This window comes from Hyperolius riggenbachi, chromosome 6 (genome assembly GCF_040937935.1).
Source record: "Hyperolius riggenbachi isolate aHypRig1 chromosome 6, aHypRig1.pri, whole genome shotgun sequence".
In the NCBI taxonomy this organism is placed as follows: Eukaryota; Metazoa; Chordata; class Amphibia; order Anura; family Hyperoliidae; genus Hyperolius; species Hyperolius riggenbachi.
The window spans coordinates 105,432,581-105,452,569 of NC_090651.1; the positions used below are offsets into that span (position 1 = coordinate 105,432,581).

Genomic DNA, 19,989 nt, shown 5'->3' on the forward strand with positions numbered 1-19,989 from the left:
TTAGAAATATGTGACATTTACAATTTTAGCTAACTTTGATAGTTGTCCTTTAATGAAAACCATTTGGATTACTTTTACTAGGTGCATGGCTGCTGTATAATTTAAGAATAGAAATACCCTCTGTTATCCAGTCAAATACCAGACATGCTTAGCCAACTTACCACCCCTGCCTTTTTTATTAACTTGAGCAGTCCCAGAGTTCTTGCTAGTAGTGAAAAACTTATTCTCACATTCCCAGGTAGGTGTATGTGGGTAGGGGAGGTCTCTGCTTGAGAGCAGGAAGAAGTCTGCTAAAATTTAGAGCTTAGCAGCATCCAGGTCGGCAGATTAATATTCTGCCCTAAACAGCCATCACCAATGTCAGTGAGCAGCAGCCACAGGTTAAATGGGAACTTTAATTACGGATAGAACGTAATTTCAATCAGTAGCTTATACCCACGCTCCCATGAGAAATCTTTTTCTCAAATGGATCTTAGGGGGGGAGGGGGGGGGGTCTGTGTGGCTAATATTGTGATGAAACCCTTCCCACAGTGTGATATCATAACCATGGTCCTGACAGTGTGCTCGTTGCAATGAAGGCAATTGCATTGATTTGAAAAGCTTTTGCTAATGCAATGCTGTAGGGATTTTTATAAAACTCATAGCATTACAATAGTAAGAGCTTTTAAAATCTCAAGCCTAGAAAAAGCTCTTGCCGTGTGAACCAGCCCTGTGAGGGCTTTTGGTCCATTTTAGCCGCCCCTCACACTCTCCTAGGAGTTCTGCTTCACCATGAGCTTGCTGGGTAATCTGTAACTCCAATTGCCAAGCAAGCGATATCTCCCTCTGTGCATAAAACTCTCTGTAACAAACATTCCGTACAGATCACCTGGCAGAACTAAAGATGTCACAGCCAGTGATACATTTCAGAATGTAAATCAGGTAGATGATTTGTAATGTTTTCAATGGAAGATGAAAATTTTAGTTGCTTTGGCCTTTCTTTATAAAAACATTTCTTTTTCAGTCACTTTTTCTGCATAAGGCCCAGGGCCCATAATGTTTTTATGGATTGCTTAGCTTTGTTTCCTTTTACAGCCGTCCCTGGTGCACTGAGTCCTCTGGGGATACCAAATGCTGCAGCTGCTGCGGCCGCTGCCGCCGCTGGCCGTGTTGGTATTCATGGCGTCACTACAAGTGCCAGCACTGTTCTTCTTGTAAGCAATCTGAATGAAGAGGTCAGTGAAGCAAATCTATTTGAACATGGAAATATTTACATTATTCATGAACACTTGTTTCAGTTTATCTTCACCTACCTTCTCTTTTTATTTTCAACACACATTCTCTCCTAACGTCTGTTTAAAAAAAAAAAAATCATTATAGAATGATAATCTGGTAACCACGGAATGTGTGGGGAGAAAATGTAAGCTAATTATGTAATAAGATGGATTCTGTGAAATGAATCTAGCTGGTATCTGTAATATACCTTTTATGTATACAGAATACAGATGGAGGTCATTGCAGTGAATGGTTCATTAGGATTAAATGAATAACCCATGTGGAATGCATGTGGTTAACTCTGAGTGGTCAATACTGGGTGAGCTTATATGAATAAGAGTGATGGAGGATACAGCAAAATAAGAATATTTTCTGCACAGCCGCTGTTCATTCACTCTGTGCATTGCATTAACGTGTTTCATAGGGGCAGGTTTCATAGTTCCATTGAGTCCATGGGAATCTCTGCTTTTAAAGTGTACCAGAGATCTGGCTATCTAAAGATTTAATACTTTACCCGGGGCTTCCTCCCGGCCCATAAACACACGAGTCCCTCACCGTCCTCCCGCGGTCTCCCGGTCAGCTCCGGTAATAGGCTCAGTGGGGTCCAGTCTGGGTCTTCTGCGCATGCGCAGACCATCCAGACTGACATGACTTAGTCTATTACTGGGGCTGATGGCAGCTGAACGGGAGACCGCAGAAGCACGGTGAGGGACTCGCACGTGTTTATGGGACACGAGGAAGCCCTGCGTAAGTATCAAATGTTTAGATAGCTAGATCTTTGGTTTATTTTGATACATAAACCCCTCTGAAGGACAGTTAGTGACAAGACTATATTGTATATAAAGTGCTGCAGAAGATGTCAGCGCTATGCAAATACGAACTAAAATATAAAAGATACTTGTGCTTGTAGGTCTCTAACTGGTCCAGAACCACTATGTTTTGTGCATACCATTAGATCTAAAGCTTTTGTTGGTAGATCTCAGATTAGGTAGATATACAGCACTCTCCCCCCCCCCCCCTCCCTCCCCTTAAATCCTATAGTTTTTTTAAAAACTGTAGTATAATAATTCCTGAAGGGTAGATTCATGAAAAGTTTGCAGAGAAATGGTTGGGATTAAGTAATCTGTTACATTTTTAGGGTCCATCTGCACTTGTGCACTTTTTGCCTCCTGATTTTGTGTGTAGTTCATTGTAAAGGCTTTCTTAGACATCAACTTCCACTATAAAGTATGGCTGTGAGTAATTATTTGGCACCATCACGCCATAGTTAGCGGACAGTTATTCTTGAGTGTGTAACTGCTTTGGAGATCTCATGGTTACGAGGAATGGTATAAGTTCCAGGGTTCTGTTCGCATTCATCCATTGCTGGCAGTAGGTGTCAAACCATTGCAAACCTATGTAAGACCTCCGGCACCTGATCAGAATTTCCTGGATGATGGCCTTTGAGTTGCCAGAAGACTGAAATGAGTAGATACGCCGAGAGTGCATTCTCCTTCCTTGACTGATATTAGCTTAGTTTAGTTGACTTTCATGGGACATTCACATTCAATGTTACTCCATCTGTATAGTTCCCTGCAAATACCATCCATGATTACTTTATATCCGTGTTCATTTTCTTTCTACACCCTTTAATTTGCTGTTTCATTTCATGCCTCATTTTTGCTTTTGTTTTTTTTTATTTATACAAATCTCAATTTGTATCAACTTCTCTAATGCATTTTTCTTTCAAGGTCCTACCAAAGATTTTGATGAAGCTCTCTTCCTGTTTTAGTAATCTCTTATTCTTTGCAGTAACTGGGCATTCTCTCACCTTTTCTAATGCTGTATCTTTTCTCTGAATCCTGTCTTTCCTATCCCTAAACTGTCATTTTACGCTCTTCCTTCATTTCTGTTTGGATGCTGTGTATTTTGGTATGAAATATGGGAAGTTTGATAGCCAGGATATCTCGATGGCTGTTTCATTTCTGTTGCCTCCTCTTGTCATGTTCTAGACTGAAGTCAGGCAGACTGCTGCTCTCACCCCTGACTGCCAGGAAAGCTCCTGCCTTTGATGCAAGATGAGCGTATTGGTGTTCAGATATGAAGTATTTGTATTTACTAGCACTCTGCACTCAGATTTATCCCTGCCATGCTCTTTCTTCACTAGCTAATATGAATGGTTAGTGTTGAGTAGGAGATAGGCTTAAGGTGGCCAAACATCTATCAATTCTACGGCCCAATCGACCACCCGCTTCAATAATTTTATAAAATTGGAGGAAAATCTGCCACATCTGGAGTGCCGCCAGGCTGGTGTGTGATGTCACACGCACCACCTGCTATTCGTGGCTATGATGTGGCGGCTGTATGGCATTGCTTATGGGGAAGCACAGGATCAGGAGCAGCTGGACAAGTGAGAGATTTGAATGCACAAGAACCTTAATGAATATTGTGGTTTTTTTTTTTTGTGGGGGGGGGGGGGGGGGTCAAGGTAAGGTCGATTCCCAAGAGATTTCATGCTGCAGTCGATTGGGAATCTGTAAGGTATGGGCAGCCAACAGATCTCTATCAGAGAAATCGGTCTCTTGGTCGGTCTGCCCATATGACTTTATAGTCAGATTCATATCTGCGCTTAAATATCGCTTCTGCAGACAGTATCAAGGTGCAGAAATATCCTGATGGTAAGGTAGGTTTTAACCTAGAGAAGCATGTCATGACTTTCTCCAGTCCAGAAAACTACTGTCCCTTTCTGTGCAGAGTATGGTAATCATTTTCACGTGTTAGTCTCTGCCATCTGCATGTTTCAATGGTTTATCAGCCATCCACATGAGACTTCCTAAGCATTTCAAAGCCAGCTGTCCTCTGCGGTGAAATGAGTCCTTCTACTGCATACCTTCCCTGTGTCAGAACAATTGACTACTTTGTACTCTGATATGAATGTGTTTCCCATACTTGTCTTTGATTACTACATTTAAGTTTTTCTTGTACGGTACATAAGCCAACCATTTTTTTTTCTGACCAAACTCCTGCATTTCCTTTGTACTGACCTTTATTTTATTTTCTCCCCACTTTTTTATTTTGTTCTGCATCATCTCCTACCCTTCCCTACCCTTTACATCCTTATCCTCCTTGTGTGTGTGGTGTTCTTCCTGTTCCTATTTTGTCTTCCAAACACTGCTGTCTGTCCTATCCCATTATCTGTGTCTGTCCTCCCCATCCCCCCTCAAACCCCCTATGTTCATGCTGCTTTGCTTGAACAAAATGTTCCTCGGACCAACTTGCCCCAATTAACTGCCTTGAACCATGATCCATGACCACCTTCACCATTCTACGGGAACCACCCTTCGTTATGGATGATCTGTTCATCTCCGCTCTTCCTCGACTCTTCTCTCTTCTTGTCTTACGCTGCTTGCTCTTCTCTCCTTCTAAAGATGGTTTCGCCCCAAAGTCTGTTTACCCTCTTCGGTATGTTATTGTTAGCACTATACTTTTATTATTAATTTCATTTTTATTTCACTTTATTTACTTATTTTTATTTGTAGCTAGCACTTTGGCGTAAAAATTGAATAGTTTTTATTTGTTTTTTGCCTTCTTTCTTTTTTTTGGTTTTCTTTTTGTTTTTTTCTTCTCACCATAGTCACATTATTTTAATGCATGTGAATTTATTTTGCATGGTCTTTAATTTTGTTTGTCATTCACATAGCTTTGAGGGTATATCAAATATATTCTTATCCAAAATTCACTGTTCAAATTCTTGATCTACTTTTCATTCTTGTGAATGTCAGGATTGGGTGAATGGTACTTTTGTTGTCTGGTTGTTTCATTTGATCTTTGGAACCTTAATGTAGTTTTAGACCAGGTTTCAATGCTTAATTTGCTCATTCGTTTTTACGTTTGTTTATGTTTTAAATCTGATGAAAAGGTGTTTATGGAGATGTGCAGCGTGTGAAGATACTGTACAATAAGAAAGACAGTGCTCTTATCCAAATGGCAGATGGGAACCAGTCACAGTTGGGTAAGTAATGTGACTTGTATTTAGAAACGTCAAACATTGGTGATGAATGGACTAAAACGGTATTTCTAAACATTATTTTGGTATTTACATACTAAAGTGTACCCGGGCCAAAACTTAGGTACAAATAGAGATACTAAGCTAATGAGAGGGAAGCCACAGGACAGTATTGAGGCTTCTCTCGGTGTTCTGCTGACCACTGACTCCCGAAAGATTGCCAGCAATGGTTTGTTGGCAGCCTTATCGAGGCCGCACACCTCCTGGCATTATCGCGGCTGTACAGTAGCCATGAATGGGCAGTAAGCAGGAGCTCTGGGCTACTGCACATGCGCGGCTGTGCTTGCACAGCCACGCTCTAAACAGAAGAGGAGGGCGGCTCCAATATGCACGAGGTCCGTGCTCGACAAAGGGGTTTTACAGAACAATGAGGGAAGCCTCAATATGATCCTGAGGCTTTCATGACTGCAGATAAGTATATCTTTTTAATGAACCCTAGGAATAGAGTTGTAGAACCAGGGCTGAGGAGTCGGAGCAATTTTGGATACCTGGCGTCGGTGGTTTTATAAACGGAGGAGTCTGAGTCCCATGATTTTTGTAACGACTCCACAGCCATGTATAGAACATACAATACTTAGTATAATTATTTTGTCTCAAAAGCTTAGTATTTGCGTTTGTTTACTGCAGGGTTTCAGTACCAATTTGGATCACCTTGTCAAGGCTTCATAGTCGATTTCTATGCACTCTCTGTTGTGATGTGTACTCGTGATGGCTGCAGCACTGAATTTATTTTCCCTAATCCGCATAGGGCAAATGAACAGATATTGATTAATTTTCTAGTAAATCCCTTATAAGGTTCTAAAAGATACACAATGGCATAATAACCTTTAAGTAAAAAACTTTCTTTGTTACAGCTGGTACAAATCCTAAAATAAATTAGCACAGTTTCTACTTCCTGATTCATGGCAGTAGACATATTGTTTACAGCCTGTGCTTTCATATGGGCTTATCTGCCATAGGCAGTCATGTGACACAGGGTAGGATCAAATTACAACTTGTGATTAGACACAAATGAAGGGGGAATTAAATAGGCTAAACTCTCTATATACATGCAGGCTGCATTTCTCTACGTTTTCCTTCTGTCCTGTCCACTTAACAATTTTTAAATCCTTATTAAAGCACAAATTAACTTTGTGTATAACATTCACTAATTCTATTACTCAGTTTTGTTCCATTTTTGTAGCATAGACTCTAAATTGTTGCAATTACATTTCCCTAAGGATAATACCAGTACTTGTTTACTTAAAATGCTTGATACACATCCACATTCTGATTGGATTTAAAGCAGTTCTCAAATTACAATGAGTCTTATGTGAGACTAGAAGTGATCATTTAGAGTAAATTGGTTTAATTTTAAGCATGTTCATTCCTTCTTTTACAATCCTATGTAACTTGGCTGGATTCAGTTCTCTTGAATATTTTATTTATTTTTGCTAAAATGTGATTGTATTTGTTTACATTTCAGCTATGAGCCACCTCAATGGGCAGAAGATGTATGGAAAGATCATCAGGGTTACACTGTCCAAACATCAGACAGTCCAACTACCTCGGGAAGGGCTTGATGACCAAGGGCTAACTAAAGATTTTGTCAATTCCCCCCTACATCGTTTCAAAAAGCCTGGTTCTAAAAACTTTCAGAATATATTTCCGCCATCAGCAACTCTTCACTTGTCTAACATTCCGTGAGTAAAGCATTTTATAAGATTATTTTTCACTGAGCCCATAGGAACATATCTGTAGAAAAAAAAAGTGGCAATGTCAGTGTTGCATCCATTCAGCGTCAGTGTTGCATCTACTCAGACTCCAGGCAAGTCACCAACTTAGAGATGTGACCTTCTGCTTTGGAATTGGCACTGGAATCGCGCTGTCCTGATGCTGCCACTAGCCCAGAGCTACAACTTTCTTCCATAGGAAAAAACAGGCTTAAATGACAGGCCCAACCCCACTAAGAACCCTGTGTAGATCCTATGGAGGCGTGAGAATGTACTGCTGTGTGTGCAGGAGACGAGGTATGCAGGGGTAAACTCATTTAGCCACGTCCTGCATTCCGATGCATTTTATGCTGCATTCCATCTTCCTACACTTCCGCCTTCTAAGCCAGAGCTTCCACTCTGAAGGTGGAAGTTGTAAGGAGTTGGAACGCAACATAAAACACTTGGAATGAAGTCAGTGGTAGGCGAGTTAACCTGCTGGGCGGCCATGCGGCCGCGGGAGGGTTTTTTTCGCCCGATTTTTTTTTTCTTCCATGTAGCTAGCCTAGCACTAGCTACATGATTCTCCCCTTCCTCCTCTCTCCCTCCCACCCTTCTGATCGCCGCCGGCGATCACGCCCATAAGGAAATCCCGTTCTGAACTGGATTTCCTTTAGGGCTTCCCCCGTCGCCATGGGGACGACCGGAGTGGCGTCATCGACTGGGACACCCGATCCACCCCAAAGCGCAGCCTGGCGGCGATTGGCCAGGCTGTGCACGGGTCTGCACGGGGGGGCCCTCTTTCGCGTCGGGGATCGGCGGCGAGCAGCGGCGAGCAGGGCAAACACGCAGCTAGCAAAGTGCTAGCTGCGTGTTTGAAAAAAAAAATTATCAAAATCGGCCCAGCGGGGCCTGAGCGGTGCACAGCTCGTCCAGAACGCTAGGGAGGTTAACCACCACATACCTTGCTCTTGCCTCCTGCAACACTGCAGGACATTCTCTCGCACAAGAAAGTTTTTGCTTATCTCTAGTAGACCCTACAGTGCTGAGCCTCCATGGCTTCAATTCATCAAAGGCTGTTCGATAACAAAATCCAAGTCGTTAAAATACCACATTCGGTATTTTACACTTGTGTGTGCTAATTCATCAATATTTTTACATGTGCGGTAGATGTTCGTTAAGTTTCCGAACTACTACGGCTCCAATTCATCAAAGGCTGTTTGATAACAGCAGAGCAGTGCAGAGCAGCTTGGAATGTCTGTTACAAGCTGCTGTGAGGCATTTACAATAGAAGGCATCCCGACATCCCTTTAGATGTAAACATTTGTACTGCATCTGCTGCTCTGAATCTGTCCATCAGTCTTTCTTAACATTTTATTTAATTGCCACAACTTAGATGAACTTCCTGGAGACATTACAAATGCCATGCTTGGTGATTTCACCACTAGCAACTTTGCATTTTCAAACAGGGATTTAAAGGGTTACACCACCGAAGGGTGCCTGGAAAATATCTTTTCTCTAATCGTCATCCGGGGCAACAGGAGAGATCCGGTCCCTCCTGTTGTCCCGGAAGACGCTTAGAAACTCCATTACCGGTAGGTCTAATAGGAGTATTTGTCCCGTTCTCTCTGCTCACTCCCTGGGGGGTCTAAAAGCTTGTTCCACTGGAGAATAATGTGCGACCTATCAGCGGACTTGCAGGAGAACAGGGGCTGTTTCTATTGGCTGCCTGCTCCTGTCAATCATAGGGACATCCACAGGAAGGCATTCGAAGCTAGTTACCGACAGAGGAGAGCTGGAGATAATCACCGAATGTGTTTGAATGCTGTAACCTTGATGAATTGACATTTACTGATATTTGCTGATGTGTTTGAGCACAAGTCAGTAATTTATCTCACTGCTCTGTAATTTCAGCTTTTCATGCGGTAACAGCTTTGATTAAATGACATTTTCTTAAGTGCTCGCTCAGCTGTTTTCAGCATTACCAAATGTGGTAATGCTTGATGAATTGAAGCCCATGACTGTTAAGAATGGCAGAAAGTTCTAGGTGACTAGCAGACCTAACTCCACTCTAATGGACTGTGGAAGTTCAGGCTTGTGATGACATGAAGGCGTGAGATCCTCAACTGGAAGTCTTTGTGACACTACTGGTTCATTTAGGGGGCTTTTCAGTCTTGTAGCCTGCCTCCAAGACTTTTTCACTTTTGAAGTGGTATCATCCTGATTCAAAACTTCTTACTTTTGAAGCCATAATACCATCCAGTCTGGCAGTTAGTGGAAATGCAACACCTTTAAAGGGAACCAGAGACGCCAGATAAAAGATCTTATACATACCTGGGGCTTCCTCCAGCCCCATACGCACGGATCGCTCCCACGCCGCCGTCCTCCGCTTCCTGTATCAGCCAGTTCCGGGTCCCGTAGTTTCGGCCAGTCGGCGTCAGCACGCGGCCAATTGGCCGCATCACAGGGGCTCCCAGCATACCATTACGCGTGTGGCTGCCTACTGCGCAGCCGCACGCGTAAGGGTATGCAGGGAGCCCCTGTGATGCGGCCAATTGCCCGCGTCCACCGGAAGTGACGGGACCCGGTACCGGCGGATCCAGGAAGCGGAGGATGGCGGCGTGGGAGCGATCCAGGCTTATGGGGCTGGAAGAAGCCTCAGGTATGTATTAAATCTTTTTTTCTTTTTGTACGTCCGGCATCTCTGGTTCCCTTTAAGGGCTCCTGCTTTGATCTGTGCTGCGGCTTTGCAACACCCACGCTGCATTCCACAAATGTCCGTGGCCTCTTCCCTGTTGTGTTGAACTTCTGTCACATACATTTAAAGCTGAATTAAAGTTACTAAACTTGTGATGCATTTAGACAACCCTCCAAGGTGTAAAAACACAATTTTTTTTTACTTGCAATAAGATTTATTTTTTTCTTGCGTGATGGTTAAAACTGTTAATGTTTTGTTTGTGGTCTTTGTTAGGCAGCCCTTATCTGGAGTGGATAAGAATATTTCACTGGAGAACAACTGTTCTTCATAGACTGCATCAGGGAATGGGAATGGCTCCTTTTAGAGACATCTATTAAACAAGCATGGCAAACATTCATCTATTCTCATTGCGCTGAATGACCATGCACTAAAGCGCTTTCCCAAGTTACTGTTGGATGTTACATTTTTACTTTTGTCTCACAAGTTGACATGATTAACTTTTGCAGCTGAAATGATCTTAATTTTTGTAAAATTGCTTCAGCTTGTTTTTCGTTACAGGCAAACAATAACTGAAGATGACTTGCGGACTTTATTCACTAACACAGGAGGAACAGTGAAAGCATTCAAATTTTTCCAGTAGGTTTCCTTGCTTTATATTTTTGTGTGTGACCGATACATAGTAAAACCACTGCTATCCGGCAACCATGTAAGCGGTACTCTTCAGCAACTGGGTACCATGGTGGCATGTGCTTCCTCTTCCCCAGCTATGCAGAGCGGTAGTGGTGCAACTTGCAATTACCCCGGATGTCGTCCTTTTAAAGGGAAGGTTCAAGCAAAATAAAAAAAAGAGTTTCACTTACCTGGGGCTTCTACCAGCCCCATGCAGCCATCCTGTGCCCTCCTAGTCACTTACTGCTGCTCCAGTCCCCCGCTGGCAGCTTGCCGACCTCGGAGGTCGGCGGGCCGCATTGCGTACATTTTTACGCATTCCCGCTAGTGCAGGAACATTAACACATACATTTTTACGCATTACTGGTTCAATGCGTACATTTTTACGCATCGCACCAATAATGCGTAAAAATGTATGTGTTAATGTTCCTGCATTTGTGGGAATGCGTAAAAATGTACACAATGCGGCCCGCCGACCTCCGAGGTCGGCAAGCTGCCAGCGGGGGACTGGCGCAGCAGTAAGTGACTGCGAGTGCACAGGATGGCTGCATGGGGCTGGTAGAAGCCCCAGGTAAGTGAAACCCATTTTTTTTATTTTGCTTGGACCTTCCCTTTAACCACCCTGGCGTTCTGATTAAATCGCCAGGGTGGCTGCGGGAGGGTTTTTTTTAAATAAAAAAAAAACTATTTCATGCAGCCAACTGAAAGTTGGCTGCATGAAAGCCCACTAGAGGGCGCTCCGGAGGCGATCTTCCGATCGCCTCCGGCGCCCAGAATAAACAAGGAAGGCCGCAATGAGCGGCCTTCCTTGTTTTGCTTATATCGTCGCCATAGCGACGAGCGGAGTGACGTCATCGACGTCAGCCGACGTCGTGACGTCAGCCGCCTCCGATCCAGCCCTTAGCGCTGGCCGGAACTTTTTGTTCCGGCTACGCTGGGCTCAGGCGGCTGGGGGGACCCTCTTTCGCCGCTGCTCGCGGCGAATCGCCGCAGAGCGGCGGCGATCAGGCAGCACACGCGGCTGGCAAAGTGCCGGCTGCGTGTGCTGCTTTTTATTTCATTAAAATCGGCCCAGCAGGGCCTGAGCGGCAGCCGCTGGCGGTGTTGGACGAGCTGAGCTCGTCCAGACCGCTCAGCTGGTTAAAGCTCCGGACTGTGCTGAAGCATCCTCCGTAAGCTCCGATGCATGTCACCTGACCCACGTCAGATCAGGTAACAGGCATCAGGAGCCTTTGGAGGATGCTTCAGCCAATGACTGTCAGAGGTGTATTGAACCCAGTGTGTAGTAAGTTGCTCTGCTGCTCACTGATCTGCACAACTGGGAAGAAGGCCATCTCAAGCAACTGGCAAGAACAGTTATACGGTATCAGGCAGTCCTCATCTGAGCTGGATAGCAGGGGTTGTACTGTGCAGTACAAAGATGTATAGCAGTCCTTGCAAGTGTGAAGTACTCATGTGGTTCGGTGTTAGTCGTGGATCATGCAATAAACCATGTACAGTTAGTCATTAATGGTATTACCTGAATCATTGTTAGTTTGATATCTGCATAGCTTTCCTTGGTGCTTTAGTCAGGCTTCAAGCTAGTGAGTGGAACTCCTGGTCCAAACCGTAACGTAAATGGAGCAGGCGATCAAATTACTTTTTGCTGCCATAAATAATTCAGAATGGCCCTTTTCTAAAGAATGCATTTGTAATTGGACTATCTGATTTAATTTTTTTTTTGTGTATTGTGATTTTCGGAGATCTCAAAAGTGGCAATTTAAATCTCAGATCGCCGCTCTTTATAAAAAGGCCCCATAATATCAGTGTGCTTTTTAATTATCAATCCCTCTTAAGCGTCAGCTAAGTCAGTGGGGTCATAGGAACTCTGTAACAGTAATTCTGGGGACTTGTTTACAAAGCAGTAAAGTTGAATATTGCCTTACAATCATTGCTAGTGCAACCGTTCTGTAGAGCTCTAAACCAAAGAAATACTAATGTGTATGATACATATCTTTTTATAAAAATTGTTTAAGGGGTGCTTCCCTTATTGTACAGTTATACACTCAAAGGAAACCGCTGTTTGGTTAGGTTTACCTGTTTACATCCCAAATAGCAGTCCATATCTTTTCTGATTGTGTACATATCTGGAAGCGTTTGTACTAGGCTTTTACCGGCGTTCAGATCCCGATTTTCCCTGGCGTTCAAGGCGACCCTGGACACTACATGAAGCATTACGAAGGGGGAAGATGAGGGGGAATCAGACTGGCTAAACTCTTTAAATGCATGCAAGGTGCATTTCTCTTTTTTCCTTCTGTCCTGTGCAGGAGTTCAGGTCCACTTTAATGGAAAATTATGTGGGCAATATAGTGGAGGGGGAGACACTGCAATGGGGAAAAGGGGGACACGTTAAAGAGGTTGAGAAACTGTTAGGGTGATTGGGATGGTAGGTTAAGCTTTGTTAGATGCTATAAAGCTCTATCACCGAATGTGCGTGATCGCTCCCAACAGGTACCCTGACAAAATTGCCATGGTATAAAAGGTGCCGTGAACTTGAACATTTTGCAAACAATCTATACTTTTTAGATAGCAATTACTTATTTGTTTTTTAATTTTTTACTAATATTAATTACGAATATTAATCTGGATTTTGTCTTTTTAAACTATTTCAGAGACCACAAGATGGCTCTTCTTCAGATGTCTACAGTGGAAGAAGCTATACAAGCCTTGATTGACCTCCACAACTACAACATTGGTGATAACCACCATCTGAGAGTTTCCTTCTCTAAGTCAACAATATAAAAAAAAAAAATACAGAAAAAAAAACTAAAAGCAGAGCATCTGGGTTTATCGCATTGTTACGTATCTTGTCACCAACAGACTGTTCAGAAAAGTGGGGACCAGAGTATGGCTTGTGTTTTTCATTCAGTTATCATTCCTTGGTTCATTGCATTAGTTAATTATAATTGCAGCTATAAATGAGCTGTAAGTTTTCCAAGGTGACTGTGGAAGACCTTTTTGGTTATATATATTTTTTTTTTTCAGTTGTTTCAATCCGTGGACATGTGCCTTACATTTTTTTTCCCCCCTCCAACTTGTTACCATTTAAAATGCAGGCTTATAATCTTGGGCACATTGTTACATGTAAAACGGCAGCATTTTGCACCAGGAGATGTGTACAGAGGTTAAGCTTTGGTTCCTCCTGCTCAGAACTTCAACTCAATCATCAGTCATGTTCTATCTGTACTCGTGCCCACGTCACCATTTTCTTTCACGTTACAAAACGCTCATTTATTGGGAGGAAACTGTTTTACTTTGCTTAAATTGTCGTTGTATGCCTTGTAAAATTAGACGTTCTATTTTTGATGTCTTAGTGACAAATAGCAGGTAATGTTTTTTCTTTGTAAAAAAAATAAGGCAAGGAAAATGATCCCTAGAAGTCTTGGTCGTGTTGCAGAAAATATTGTAGAACCTTATTCTTTTTGTAATCTTCTCGTGAAATGTATCATTTAAATGTTAGAACTAAAGTAACGTCTCGTTTGTGGCCGAATATTTTCCTGTAGTTTTTGAAGTTGACATGACTGATGTGCATTTAACTCTGTATTTGCCATCTGCTGTTTGTTTCAACTCAAAATATTGTTGTGGATTTTCTGAGCATATGCAGAGAGGTCAAGCGATTTCAGAAACTGGTGCATGTACTTGATGGCAGGGAGCGCCTTTTTGACAAAAAAAAAGAAACTAGTGGCAGTTTTTGAAAAAAGAAACTGACAACCAGGTGGGACCAAAGTTTATGTGCCTTTAGTCTTAATTTACCTTACATTGTAATATTCTGTTTTAATAAAGAACTTCAAGATATTTTGTACGTAGAAACAGACCTGACTTACAGACCTGGATCAGAATCTACCTTTTTTGAATCGAGTAGACGGTTTATTCCTTTCACAGTGATCCGTTTTCCTCGGTTCACTTTTGAGCAAGTACATTTATTTTTTTGTTAATAAAATTTATGTATTTGGTTGAAATGACTAGATTCTGTTTATCTGTGTAGAAGAAAAAAAAATGGTCATGTATATTTTCTATTAGTTACGTTTTTACATCTTTAAAAAAAAAATGTAAAATTCAGTCTAGTTTGATTGCGGCACAATTAAAAATTAATTTTCTAACAAAGTCGGGAGGTTGACGGTGGTTTTGATTTCATCTTGTGTACTCTGCTTACCTCTGTAGCATGCTCAATAAACACTTCTATAGCTCTGTATTCTCTCTTCTGTCTCTCTCTGCTTCCTCTTCTTTTCTCAGCTCTGTATCCTCTCTACTATGCTTTAAAATTCATGTTCCTCTGCCTGAGTGGGAAACACTTTTCACAGCTTACATATTGATCATCATCTGAAAATAACCATTAATTGGAAGCGCATTGTCAAAGGAACACATTTCCCTAGCATATCAGAGTTGGCAGTTATTGAGTTGCATTTAGCGGCCAATGCCAACCATTTCCCACCCTGTTAAATATCAGCTGCTCTTACAAACATCACCTTTAATAACATACTGTGTTTCTTTGGAGGCTATTGGAGTGTTAGATCAGCACGTCTCGGCTCTAGTTACAAGCTACTTGCCTACAGGTCATGTTTTCTAGAATGTAATTCTCACATACCTAACACAGCAGGTGTTGACTTTATCTGTACACAGCGCTTCTCGGCTCACTCTGAATCATACCGCTATTCTAAATTTCACTTATATAACGCTTATTTTACACAAGATACATAACATTTAAATTGCACTTTTCTCCTGGGAAACTAAAAGCACTTCAGAGTTGAAGCCACTTAGGACGCTTTCCATGGGTGGCCAGGAGTGTTGAAGAGCCTTACTGCTTTTACGTTGTGGCTTCACCCGAGATTTTGAACCCTGGTGAAAGGCAAGAACCGTAACCAGTCACGCTATCCAGCTACTTAGTCTAATTCTGATTCCAGCTGTTTATTTGGATGATAGAAGTTTTTCTTTATTTATGAAACCGTTTTAAACATCCATAAAGTGTCATGCCATAAATAACAGTAACATATATGCACTTCCATTGTAAAAGTGAGTACAAAATTACTGGCAGTATTGCAAACTCATATGCAGGTTAGTCTTTTTACTGCACAACTAGTAATATTTACTATTTGTGTACCTTTTCTGAAACCTGATTCTTATTTATGTATAGATTCTGAACTGTTCAGGGGCTGTGGCTAAAAGTATAAGAACTAAAATGCTAAAAAAAAAGTTCCCAAACCTCATCAAACAATGTCATGGTCACATTTTATTGCTGTCTGTGTGGAATATTATAATACAGTGGTGCCATCTTTAATTTACTATGAAATGATGGTTTGAGAGAAGAACGCACAATCTTCTGACTAATTTGGTTGGGTAATTTCCTAAGATTGTTTATAGAATATATCATTGGAAAAAAAATGCACCATTCAAATGATGCAAAAATGCAGGCATATCTATAAACAGCACAGGCACACTTTATGGATCTTTAAAGCCAGCTGCGATAAAGATACAGGAATGGGAAAAATCTTTATCTGGTATTCTCAAACTGTGTTTGAATTTAAATTTACATGTATTAACTGAAGGAGTTAAGTAATTCACTTTCCAAAGTGTGTCTTGCCACACATTCATCACAATGGCCACCTGACCTATGGTCACAGTAACCCATGGTACAAGCTGCTAGAGAGGTGATGGCATTCTTATGAGTAACTGTTCACCTGAAGGACACACCCATTGTGGTAGCAAGATATATCACACATTTGGGTTCTTACATTAATAATGCTAGCAAAATAAAAAGTCTACTGAGCTATGTCAGATTACTTTGTTAAACTGCGCTCCCCGGTCCACAGGAGACGCAATGGAATCTAGTGTGAAGCTGGTAATACACAGATAATGACTTGTGTTTAAAATGTCTTTTGAATGCTTTTAATTCACCTTCCATACACATCAGGGAGTACTTGATGTTTGGAGCAGATTCAATAGAGAACAGTGAATCTATTCCTGACCCTTCTCCCCAGGAATATTACAGTGGCACTCAGTCTTGCCCATGCAGCACTTCTGGAAACATTACTTTGAAAATCAGTTGTATGGCCTTATTCAGGGATCACTGATACAGTATCTTTGTTAGAAATCTCCCCATATTCATTGCTATGCAGATATATCCACCCCTACCCTTGTTGACACCATACATTACACAGTTGTATGCCAGTTTGAATTGCAGTTAAAAAAAAGTTTAAATCCATTAAAACATTACAATTTCCTTTGTTGAGGAGTCAAATATCTCAATTCTAATATACAGAAGATTTGAGCTATTAAAATAAAATCGGAAACGCACACTTTCGAATTTGCTTTCTAATATCATTCCATTAGCAACATATTAACTCCCTGTTAATGCCACAGTCTTTACTTTTATACTGTCCTCCCCTATTCTTCACTGTTTGCCTCTATGCCTTCTTCTGTCTAATTCTCTATAGCTGCTTCTATTACTCTGTACTATTGCAGACAGATCTTATGTATTGTCATACTGTTTACTTGGTCCAAAAATACAAAGGATAAAATGAAAGCCCATTTCAACAAAAAAACGCAATGCTTTAAAGGTGAAGATTTGTTGCGTTATGAAAGTTTTAAATCATTGTATAAAACTCTTAAAGCACTTAGTTCCAAACCTTTTACTGCTGCTCGTTGCCTGGTTAGAGTCCCCGTTCTTTCACTTCAAATACCAAAGTAGTTTAGAATGGGAGGGACCCTCAAGGCAACAAGCAGTAGTAGGAAGTTTAGTACGAAGTACTTTATCCCACACGTTTTTGTTGTTTTTAGTCAAAACTTTTTTGAATCATGCAGAATACAACATTTTTCACATAAAACAATGCAGTAGAAATTTGAAACGCTAAAGTAAAAAAATCGAATACATAAATTACTGGACTGCCAATAAGCATGAGGACACAATACAAAAAGAATTATACCCAGCAAGGGACATATCCATAACCGGCCATTTTTCACCCATTGTTAAACTTTTATTTATAAAGTCCTAACTATACAATAGATGGGGGAAAAGTTACAACATTAAACAATGTCACAGAAGGGCAATACAGGGTTAAACAATGGTACACAAAATAGTGATTATAACAATAAACAATGGTGCGCAGATTGCAATGTAGGGAGGAGTAGGACCCTGCCAAATAGGCTTACAATCTAAGGGGTGGGGGAGAGCTATGGAGATGGTGGGTAAGCAATGGTGAACAGATGGGTCTTTAAGGCCTGCTTGAATGATTTGGGGGGGGATCCATAGAGTAGGGGCTGCTCTGGAGAAGTCCTGAAGCCTTGCAAGCAAGTTATGTCGAATGTTGGAAGAGTGGAGTGGATTGACTAGGAGCTTGGCGGTATCGAGGGATAGGTAGGCCCAAATTTTGTTGATATTGTGGAAGTGGCAGGATCTGGAGATGTTCTGTATGGAGGCAAAAGGAGAGTGCTGAGTTGAGTGTCCACCAACAGCAAAATACTTAGAGAACCAGAGACGAAGCACCCTCATGTATTTTACTACATTTCAGTGGGAACATGACAGTAAACACCTACCCTGCTTTTAGTTTCATTCTTTTCTTAATTAGTCTGTTATCAGCTGTGATAGGAATCCCTGACTGAGTCTTCAGTCTAGGTTTGACCTGGAAACATTATAGCTGAGTCACTCTACTGTGGAGTCTTTTCAAGCCAAAGCCTGCTCCCTCCTGGCTCTGCTTTGCATATTGAGAGCTCTGATGACATGGGAGGGGCTGCTTCTGCTGAGAGAGAAGCTCTGAAACAGACAAGTGTGGCTGCAATATGATCTGTGTGCGCTCTGCATAGATAATGAGGACTGCAGTTTCATTCCTATGAGACACTTCCTACAGGCAGCTGCACATCATACCAAAATGAAAGCACACAGATGAAAGACTGCAGCAGCCTTTCTCATATAGCCTAGACAGCACATCCAGAACAACTCATAACCCTAAGCAGAAGGGATATGAGCTGGCGACCATATTGGATTTTTCCTGGAGCAATAATGGATAAAAAAACACTAAAAAAGGCACACCAGAGTGACGAAATTATCAGGTAGAGCATTTATTCTTTACAAGCTATTGACTGATATGTTTATTTTGTGTGAAACGTTCATCTCTGGTTCCCTTTGAATCCAAAATACAATTTGACATTGGGGGATCCAGAATGCAAAAACAAATTTGCCTTCTTAAAACAGAAGGTGTTTGTGATTATTCAGATTAGAGTGAGCATAAGGTCATCAGTGCATTATTGCTGAATATACAGATTGTCCCTGTAAGCTAAACACACCTACAGAACTGCTGGAATGCAACGATGTGTCAGCTTGTTAATATTACAGAGCCACACTAATCCAACATGCATACAGACTGTTTCAGACTAGTTGGTCCTAATCAATGCATGGTATGGATTAATATGGCTCTATCAGGTGGGACCTTGAAAGCTCACACATCATTTCATCATAAGTGCATTTACTGATGCTTTATTTTATAGTATTAAGCCTTTTTATCTGTGTATTTTAACCTTTTCATAAATTTTACCGTATTTTTCAGACCATAAGTTGCACCTTTTCTCTCCCCAAAATGGGGGGAAAAGTCACTGCGTCTAATGGTCCGAATGTAACAATTTTGGCCGGGTGTCTGCCCCCTGTCCTGAGTCCCGCTGTATGTGTCTCCTGGCTGCTGTCCCTTGTCCCCTTCTCTGTCCCAGTGTCTTTAGGGGAATTCCACAGCATCTGAGTGTTTAAGCTGTGTCACCCATGGCCCCCGGGTGTGTGGCTTAGAAGTGAGGGACAATTTGTACCTGGCTGAGAGGAGGGACAGGTCGGATCCGACAGCTGTAGCAATCGCAGCACGCACCGATGAGAGAGATGACAGAGCGGCAGGGCATCCCAGCTGATATGCACGATGCAGACCAGGAATGAATAGCGGTAATGCTCCACAGCAAAGCCGTTTGGGGGGGGGGGGGGGGGGGGTCTGTGCACGCTGCCATAGCGTCTCTCTCGTCACTTCTGCTTATATCACTAATGCAGAAGTGACGAGAGAGACACTATGGCAGCGTGCACGAACCCCCGAGCGGCTTTGCTGTGGAGGATTACCGCTATTCATTCCTGGTCTGCATCGTGCACGTCAGCTAGGATGCCCTATCGCTCTGTCCCCTCTCTCATCGGTGCGTGCTGCGATCGCTGCAGCTGTCGGATCCGACAGAGAGTAGTGCAACTTCGAACAGGCTGGCTGGAGGTCGGGAAGAATAAGGCAGTTTGTAGCCTGGAACCCCACATGGACACTGGAGGTAGGCCGCGGGATCCAGGTAGTGATGATCGAACAGCTAGATGTTCGGTTAGGTCCGGCTGACGTCATCCAGCCCGCCTGCCCCCTCCCGCCACCGGGGGGTGCCAGTCCAAAGCTTCCCCCCCCCCGGCGCGTTAGCTGATCCAGCAGCTGAGAGTTCATGTCTGGGCCGGCTGTGAGAGCTGGAAGCTGCCTTTCACTTGGGCACCAAGAACATTTGCTCGGGGTATCTGTGCAGGGGGTAGATAATGTAACACCAGACAGTCTGGATATCGTGGGAAAACAGGGCTGAACTTGCCAGCGTGGAAGCAGAGGTCT

General features: G+C 42.4%; 1 protein-coding gene across 2 annotated transcripts in view; it reads left to right on the plus strand.

The window, feature by feature from the left end:
• The window catches only part of PTBP2 (polypyrimidine tract binding protein 2), a 78,480-nt gene extending 63,892 nt beyond the window's left edge, over positions 1–14,588 (plus strand). For both annotated transcript variants that reach the window (XM_068239756.1, XM_068239757.1), the window contains 6 exons: positions 1,075–1,214; positions 4,662–4,695; positions 5,153–5,245; positions 6,765–6,981; positions 10,247–10,324; positions 13,009–14,588. In XM_068239756.1, coding sequence (XP_068095857.1) covers positions 1,075–1,214; positions 4,662–4,695; positions 5,153–5,245; positions 6,765–6,981; positions 10,247–10,324; positions 13,009–13,138 — 692 coding nt within the window. In that variant the 3' untranslated portion in view covers positions 13,139–14,588. The remainder of the gene's footprint in view (positions 1–1,074; positions 1,215–4,661; positions 4,696–5,152; positions 5,246–6,764; positions 6,982–10,246; positions 10,325–13,008) is intronic.
• Positions 14,589–19,989: the final 5,401 nt, after the last annotated feature.